This window comes from Mirounga leonina, unplaced genomic scaffold (assembly GCF_011800145.1).
Source record: "Mirounga leonina isolate KUSES-001 unplaced genomic scaffold, KU_Mleo_1.0 Mir_151, whole genome shotgun sequence".
Classification (NCBI taxonomy): Eukaryota; Metazoa; Chordata; class Mammalia; order Carnivora; family Phocidae; genus Mirounga; species Mirounga leonina.
This window is the reverse complement of record NW_023270377.1, coordinates 28,540,333-28,548,878: the sequence shown is the minus strand read 5'-3', so window position 1 is coordinate 28,548,878 and position 8,546 is coordinate 28,540,333. Positions and strand designations below refer to the sequence as shown.

The 8,546-nt window shown below is 41.3% G+C and overlaps 1 protein-coding gene across 1 annotated transcript; it reads left to right on the top strand.

The window, feature by feature from the left end:
* Positions 1-3,908: 3,908 nt before the first annotated feature.
* On the top strand, positions 3,909-8,546 carry FAM237A (family with sequence similarity 237 member A). The gene is made up of 2 exons (XM_035006613.1): positions 3,909-4,320; positions 8,323-8,546. The coding sequence occupies exons 1-2, from the start codon at positions 3,909-3,911 to the stop codon at positions 8,460-8,462; spliced, it is 552 nt and encodes a 183-aa protein (XP_034862504.1). The 3' UTR covers positions 8,463-8,546.

Below are 8,546 nucleotides of genomic sequence, written 5' to 3'. Positions count from 1 at the left end.
TTTTAGAAAGAGAGAGAAGCACAAGCGGGGGGGGGAGGGGCAGAGGGAGAGGAAGGGAGAGGGAGAGGGAGAGAAGCAGACTCCCCACTGAGCATGAAGCCCCAAGTGGGGCTCAACCCCAGGACCTGAGACCAGCAGCTGAACTGAAATCAAGAGTCAGATGCTAGGGGCCCCTGGGTGGATCAGTTGGTTAAGCGCCAGATCTTGGTTTCTGCTCAGGTCATAATCTCAGGGTCTTGAGATCAAGCTCGGAGTTGGCCATTGGGCTCTGTGCTGGGTTTTGATACATACATAGCATCTGCATACATAGCATCTAGAATAGTACTTGGCACATAGGCACTGGAAAATAAAGTAAGCATTACATATTTATATAGCAATGTTTTTAAAGGTAATGCCAACATGCCCCAAACCAGAATTAAATCCTCACAACCCTACTTCTGTTCTCCCTTCTCTCTTTATACTCCTTTCCTTTCCTTTTCTCCCTAGAAACACAGAACTCCTGATTGCTCCCTCCAAGTCTTTGCTCATTCTGATTTCATTGCCTGGAGGAGACTATCCCTTCTCCTTTTGGCCCCAGGACACCTATATAACTCCTTCAAGAAGTTCATCCGTCACTTCCTCAAAGATACCTGCTCTTCCCCCTCTTTTCCCTTTCCTTTCCACAGGGTTCTCCCTGTGCTCACACACCTGTGTTTCTCTCATGACCTTCTCCAAAAAGCTAAGAGCATCTTGAAGTCCAGGAAGCAAGTTCAAAACCTCACCCATTATCTCCTCCCCTCCATCTTTAGGGTGTAATTAGAAGCAGACATTAGAATGCTCAGGTCACAGATTGAGAAACTGAAGTACACTCCATCCAGTTTCAGAGCAGAAAAAAAAAAAAGCCCAGAACCCCTTAGGAATCCTTTTTGGAGCTCTATTTCTATCCCTTGGGTAGCTGTCCAGTTCTTGTCTTTAGTAAACCTTGCTACAAGCCTGGGTTCCTCCCTGTGCCCCTCTGGAAAGTAACCATGGATACTATTGAGCTGGCACAAAAGCTTTCAGTTAATGGAGACTACAAGTGGTTTTTAGGACACTTAGAGGGTTTTGGGGAGAGGGGCAAACCCTGGAAACACTTGCAAAGGTAGGACTTTTGCCTTAGGCCTCCAGGCTGGATGTGTTTCAGTTGAGGTGGAGCTAATGCCCAGCAGAGCCCTGGATACTTGACAGGGCTTAGCCCCACACTAAGATATTAACTAGCTGTGAGTGGAGCACCAAAAAGGAGTCCCAGGCGGAAAGCAGGGACGGGGCTGTGAATCTGGAGCGGTGGGCTGACACACGTGATGCCAGCAACAACCCGGGCTCCTGAGGGGATCCAGGCCACAGAGCTGGAGGCAATAGGGTCTCCTGTCCCCAAACAGGGGGTAGCTGCCAGCTACGCCATGTCCCTCCCTCCCTGCGTCTTTGCCCCAGGTGCGTTTTTCTCCTCCCAGCCAAGGACCGCAGGCAGGCAGGAGAAATTCACACCCAGATGTCTTTAGGAGGTGCCCTATTTCCTCTGAGCTCTTCCCCACCGCTGTCCTGGTGCCCACGTGCCTTCTCCGACCCCAAGAGTCCCGCATCTCTTTATTCTCAAACAAGGCTCCCCTGAAGGCTGGGGATCTGGGGAGCCCCACTCGCTCCTAATCTGTCGTGGAGCTGGGTCCCAACTTTCCAGTTCCTGCCAGGAGCGTCGCGCCTTCCGAGGTAAGACTGGGAAGCCAAACCGCAGAAAGACTCAGTTCCACTGGGTGGAGGGTAGGTGTACGTCAGGGTCAGTGAGGGTGTGTGCGGCTAAGCCTGCTTGTTACCTGAAGTGAGATCTCCAGGGGAGGGAGGGAGGAAGAGAGTTCCGGAGATGGACTTGGGGGCGAGAGGTGGCAGCAGTTCCCGGCGCTTTGACGTAGACTTGGAGAGGCGCGGAACACTCCCACTGCTTAAGAGGCACCGTAGCCTTCAGGACGCCGGGGCTGGGGACCGTCACTCTCTCGGGAAGCAGCCTGAGCTTTTCCTCTTCACACACTCCAGGGAATCCAGGGAGGGTTGAGCCGGTAAGTGCGAAGGGGTGCCCTCCTGCGACCTGGGAGTTGAGCCTCCGTGTAAAGAAAATAATGGGGCACAAAGGACACAGTGGGTCCTTGGCAGCTCCGCCCTAAAGAGGGTGAGGCCATTGAACCAAGTGTGGGATCGGGGCGCAGCGAGCCCAGCGCGGGGCTTGTAGCGGGGCTCACGAAGGACCCCAGGGCTGAGGAACTTCCAGGCTCGGGAAAGACTGTCCTGAGAAGGGAACCTAAAGGAGCCGATATGAGTGCTGCGGTGGGAGCAGACAGGGAGTCCTGGACTACACTAACTTCAGCACACTGGACAGCGTCCCGCCCTCTGTCTTCCAATAACTTAGCCCTGACACTTGGACATGTTCCCTAAGAATAAACAGCCTTTGGGGCAACTCGACTTTGATATTTTAGTTCAGAAGAGGACATATTGAATATAATTTTGTTCAGGGAGAAATCCTGTGTAAGTGATCTGAAATATTTTTGAATAACCTTGTATCTCAACATGCCTCTTCCAAATAGAAATGTGCATGTTCAAAGGCATTCCTGAAATACTGATTTAAGGGTGCCTCAGTATGTTCTGCTGCTGTGTAGAAGAAAAAGATTCATTCTTATGGTGTTATCCTTAAATGTTCCAGTATAGATGTATTCCCATGAGCTGTGCCTTGCTTGCCTTCTTGACACTCACATCTAAAACGTTTGGGAAATATAAGATAAAACTGGAAGTGAGCTTATATGTCCTCCTGTTTTTCCTTTATGTTAGAGTTGTTTAAGTGTGATATACATTTTGGGTAGTCTTAAAGAGTCAGATAAGATTAGTATTATTTTAGGGACATTATTTCTCATTACACTTGTCTGAAGTGTAACAATAATTTCAAAGTGCTATATAGTTTAATTTTTTAAAGATTTATTTATTTATTAGAGAGAGAGTGGGGAGGATGGGGGAGAGGGAGAGAATCTTCAGGCAGATTCTCTGCTAAGCATGGAGGGGATGGGGGTGAAGGGCAGGGCTTGACCCGACCACTCATGAGATCATGACCTGAGCCGAAACAAAGAGTCCTAGGCCCAACCAACCAACTGAGCCACCCAGGGGCCCCTATATAGTTTAATTTTATTGCAACAGGCTTTGAGAGCCAGAAAAGTTGACTGAGAGGCAAATGTTTTCATTAAAATTCTTGAGATTCATAGCAAGAAGAAAAAAATGATAAAACATTATCTTTATGAAAGTTATATCAGAATCGTAGAGCATTTTTAGGTGTTGATAAAATGTCAATTGATTCTACTCTAGTGGATTGAATATATACCCCTTGGTTCCCATACTTTTAGCACACTACCTTATGTTCATTTTTATTTAGAACATTTTACAATTCTTATGCTTTTTAAAAATTGAAAGTCACCCCAAATAGGAAAACACCTAAGGATAAAATATATTAAAATTCTTAATTGCATGGGAGTCCTGGATTAGAATAGGTAAGCTAAACTATGATATTATAGAATAATTAAAGCCAAGCAGCAAGATTTTACATTTTTACTTAATGTTCTTTTAAATTATGTTCCTCTGTACTAGGGAAAAACAAATTCACTTATTCATCTCATAAGGGAACATGTCTTAGGAATAAACACTTCCTAATCTAAATATCTTGGTTTTATACTACCTGGGTTGGCAATGAGTCATTTTAGATAGAATGGGACTTATGGGAGGAACGATAAGACTTTTCCTAAGGACACTGGTGTATTTCCTTTGCTGGCACCAAGGTTTTTAAAGGCATAATTATTTTCATTACTGAGTGGAGCTCAAGCAAGGATTTGTAAGATATTTCCATTCTATGCAGTTTCAGCGCCATGGCCAATCCTGGGAACAGAAGAGGGATCTACCGCCCCTTGACCCTTATCTGCTCCCTGCTCATTGTGGGAATGTGCTGTGTGTCTCCTTTCTTCTGCCATAGCCAGACAGACCTGCTGGCTCTTAACCAAGCTGATCCTCAGTGCTGGGAATCTTCTTCAGTGCTCCTCCTGGAAATGCGGAAGCCTCGAATTTCTAACACTGTTTCAGGTTTCTGGGATTTTATGATCTACCTGAAGTCATCTGAGAACTTGAAGCATGGGGCACTGTTTTGGGATCTGGCCCAACTCTTCTGGGACATCTATGTGGACTGTGTCCTCTCCAGGAACCATGGCTTAGGAAGGAGGCAATTGACTGGGAAGGAAGAGAAGATTTCAGCAGTGCATCCACAGCACACAGGAATAAAACAAGGTGGTCAACTCTAGGTCCCATGTCTTTCAAAAGGGTCAATCAAATATGAATGTGCTCAATTGTGAGGAAGGGGGAAATGGCTTTAGGGGAATTCATTGCACTCTCAGGAGTGAACCCAAGAGCACACAAAAGCACACAAGTGATAGGAAGATAGCACTTCCTTTTGTATTTCATGGCAGCTGTTTATATCAACATATTGTCCTCATTCTCATACTTCATGTGAACAGCAGTAAGGAAGAGTAAAAAGACAAGGAAGGAGAAGCATGATTCCCAAAATACAACACAAAAGTATTAAGTGATTAGCCTGAATATTAGCAGTCATAACCTGTCTTTACGTGCTATGGATTTGGGAAGATTTGAATGTAAGTCTGGGGAATATTCACAACACACAAGCTCTCACCCTTTTTAAATAGAAAAAAAAATGGCTTCCATGTAAATGGAGGGGCTCCTTGCGATGTATTTAGTTGGTGAAATGAAGGGCAGAAAAATTGGCTGGCTTGCAAATTCACTCCTTGTTGCTTTTTGAATAAATCTCAAATAATGTAATTAACTTCCAGCAAGCAGAGTGATTAATTTTTAGTAATTTGGAATTTCCGACAAATTTAGAGATTCTCACTGGTGCAAATATTATATTCAAAAACAGTCTTCTCTGGGGGCACTAAAAGAAATATCCTTTATAGAATTAGGATTAGAGCAAATGAGCCCCTGTGAGTAAGCTGAGAGATAGATAACTTAGCCCTATTCATATTGTTTTTGTTCCTTTTTTAATGTTGTTTCAACCAATGAGCTTCTAATCCTTGCAGCAAAGGCTGTTTGGGTGGTAGTAACTCTTAGAATTACTTATCCACTAGTGCAAAACTGAGGCATAACTAATTTTTACATTAGTATATTTTATTGCAAGAATTGTTATATATCCCCATAATTTCTCTCTTAGAATAGCACTTAACAGTAATAGTTCTATATCAATCCTTTCCCAAGATATTGTAGAGCCTTTATATATCTAGTTTGTTTTAACCTCACTAACTAAAAATCCTCATGATTTGCTGATCCATTAAACTAGATAATCCACTGCTGTACTTTATAGATAAATTTATTATTTTGGCAAGTGTTATTGTAACTTAAACCAATTTCCATTTTTAAAGGAAATATTCTTTTACCAGCTTAGCTACTAAAGAAATAAAAAAATAAGTGTCTTTCAATGTTGGTTACCAATACTTAAAAACCATTTTAAACAGAGGCTGTTCAGACATCAGCATCCATAGAATTGGATATTTTCTTCGTTTGTAGTATAGGACTCCTTTTTCCATTCTTATCATATTTAGTTGTCATACTCGTCACCACCAATATTTATTTATTTATTTTTGTATTTTGCACTCACTTTAAATTACTAAAGTAACTATAGAATAAATGAAAATAATATTTGTGTTCAGACGAACATGAAAATAATTATATACGCGCACAAGGTCTTTCTCTAAAATAGCTTTCAGTTTACTTGCTTGCAATGTTGCTATCAGAACAGTCTGAAGCTACATGTAATTTTTTGAGCATATTTCAACATAGCATTTCTATCTTCTTCTTCTTCTTCTTCTTTTTTTAAGGTAGTAGATTTATCTTCAGCTTAGGGAACCACTTCTTTTCTCTTGCTACAGAGTTGCTGTTGACCCAGCTGGTCTGCAAACTTTAGCCAGAGTGGCTATGTAGCAGGAGGGACTATTTTACTTATTGAAGTTATTTTAATGTTTGACATAAACGATTGTTTGTAGATCAGGAAACAAGACTTTCCATTTGGATTGTATAACCACAGTCAAAGAGGGTCCTGGGTCAAGGAGACACCATGGCTAAAAGTTAGATAGTTGCTGGAACATTGAGATTTCATCTCAAGAGGTTTGATTAAATCTCTAGTGGCTCAACTGGGCTCTGGATGTACCGGCACAGATTCTCCACTAATTTTTTCTATTGTCCTTGGGGGATTAATATACTACCAGGTTGGGATGGGGGTGAGGGTGAAGAGGTGTTTGTCTCTATAGTTCTCGGGGAAATCAAATCACCAGAGCAGAAGGAAAGAACTAATGTGTCTACATAATATGCGAAAAGGTTTTTGTTATTTTGATGTCCTCAAATTTAGACAGTTTATTTTTTTAAGGTTTTATTTATTTATTTGACAGAGAGAGAGAGAATAAAAGCGGGGGGGGTGGCACGCAGAGGGAGAGGGAGAAGCAGACTTCCCGCTGAACAGGGAGCCCTGTTTGGGACTCGATTCCAGGACCCTGGGATCATGACCTGAGCCGAAGGCAGACGTCCAACCCACTGAGCCACCCAGGCGCCCCTCAAATTTAAATAGTTTAAACACACTTGAGAAATGTTGCTATGAATCATGCTTTGTCAAACATAAAACTCCTATATAATTTTGTACGTTAATATATTTGTAAATACTGGGCCAACAAATATGAAAACAAGAGATATTAAATAGCTATGTAACTCAGTCAACTTCATTAACTTATGTAACCCTTAGTTTCTTCATCTGAAAAAGAGGGATGTGGAAAGAATTAGAAGGCCCATAAAGTCTCTTTACATTCTCCATTCTAATGCTCTGCGATTCTATAAAAAAGGAATTTATGAAAGGCATGTATTTAACTAGGGAGAGAGTCCGGAAGAGCTTGACCCCAAGGACAGCTTATTGAGCTGGGTGATGACCTGGATACTTTAGTTGTTTATAACAATGCTCAGCAGGAACAGAGGGCATCCAGAAATGAGAATTCCAAAAATTCCGCGGGCTAGAGATATCATCACTTGGGGAAAGACTCAAAAGATCATTGTTATTTAGTCTAGAAAGATATGAGTCAATAACTGAATGCTGAAATATCCAGAAGGTGTGAAGAGGGTGTAACCCAGCTTAACCACTAAATTATGATGCATCATGTCAAGGCAGAGAGAAAGAGAGAGTGAAAGAGAGAGTTATTAATTGATTTAGGAAAAGAATATGCTGATAAGGGATTTTGAAGTATATCCTTGTTTTCATCAAAAAATAACGGCCTTTTCCTTCAACTAACCTTGCTCTGCCAGTGAAACAGAAAAACCTGCCTGCCTGAGACTGGCAGTTTAATATTTTCGAAAAATTGTGAGTCTTTGCATTCCTTCATGATGAGAAAATTAAAATTTAGATTTATAATTTGATGATATTTGCAGTTGGTACCTAACTAGCTGGCAAATGTTAGTATTTATTTTTTCAACACCAAGCATTAGAGAAAACAGTGCTTCAGGGATATATATATATATAATTAGTTTCACAAATGCTTGGTTTTTTACCTTACTTATTCCAAGAATTTCCTAGGAACATCTTCAGAAATTACTCATCTAGAAATCTATCCTAAGGAAACATTCAGAGATGTGGCCAACAATGTAGTACAAAGTTTCACTGCAATACTGCTTATAACAGCAGAAAACTTGGAAATTGTTTAAATGTAATGGTTGACTAAATTATGGCATAAAGTGTATATGCATAAAACTTTAATATAAAAAATATAATGATCAATTTTACCTTTTTAATCAGAAAAAAAATCTTAACACATATATTAATTAACAAGGAAATGTATTTATTAAAATTTACTTTATCTTATTTAACTGCAAAGGACACATAAACAGATTTACATATACGCTCCTGCAATAAATTTATAGAGACTTTGATAGTGACAGAAACAACAAACTTTATTTTTTATTTTTAAAGATTTATTGGAGAGAGAAAGAGAGAGGGAGAGGGAGAGAGGGAGAGAGTGGGGGGAGGGGCAGAGGGAGAGAATCTTCAAGCAGACTTCCCTCTGAGGTGGGGCTTGATCCCATGACCCATGAGATCATGACCTGAGCCAAAACCAAGAGTCAGACGCTCAAATGACCTAACCACCCAGGTGCCCCAACAAACTTTCTTTTAAACCCAATGTATTGATATTTAATTAACCTGAGAATAATTTGGTGCTCTAATAATGAGTTCCTTTTCTCTACTTTCAGGTGCATATTCTCAGCAACTAAGAGCACCTTTCGTAAAGAAGAAAGAGTTGATTGAAGGTTTGATGGGCATGCACTTGCACAGGAGTGGGTCTAAGTTCATTGGAAAAGTCGCCAGTGGCCTGGAAATAAAAAGAAAATAAATCTAACCTCCGAGCTAACTCACATCTTGGAATTAAAAACAATCCACGCTTCTCTTGACTATTGACCATTTGTTTACTTGAAAT

What these genes read in the sequence shown, in the direction of transcription:
- FAM237A (XM_035006613.1), top strand. Translation starts at nt 3,909, where the DNA reads ATGGCCAATCCTGGGAACAGAAGAGGGATCTACCGCCCCTTGACCCTT. An exon ending in GCACACAGGAATAAAACAAG is followed by an intron (nt 4,321 to 8,322) that starts GTGGTCAACTCT and finishes CTCTACTTTCAG; the next exon opens with GTGCATATTCTCAGCAACTA.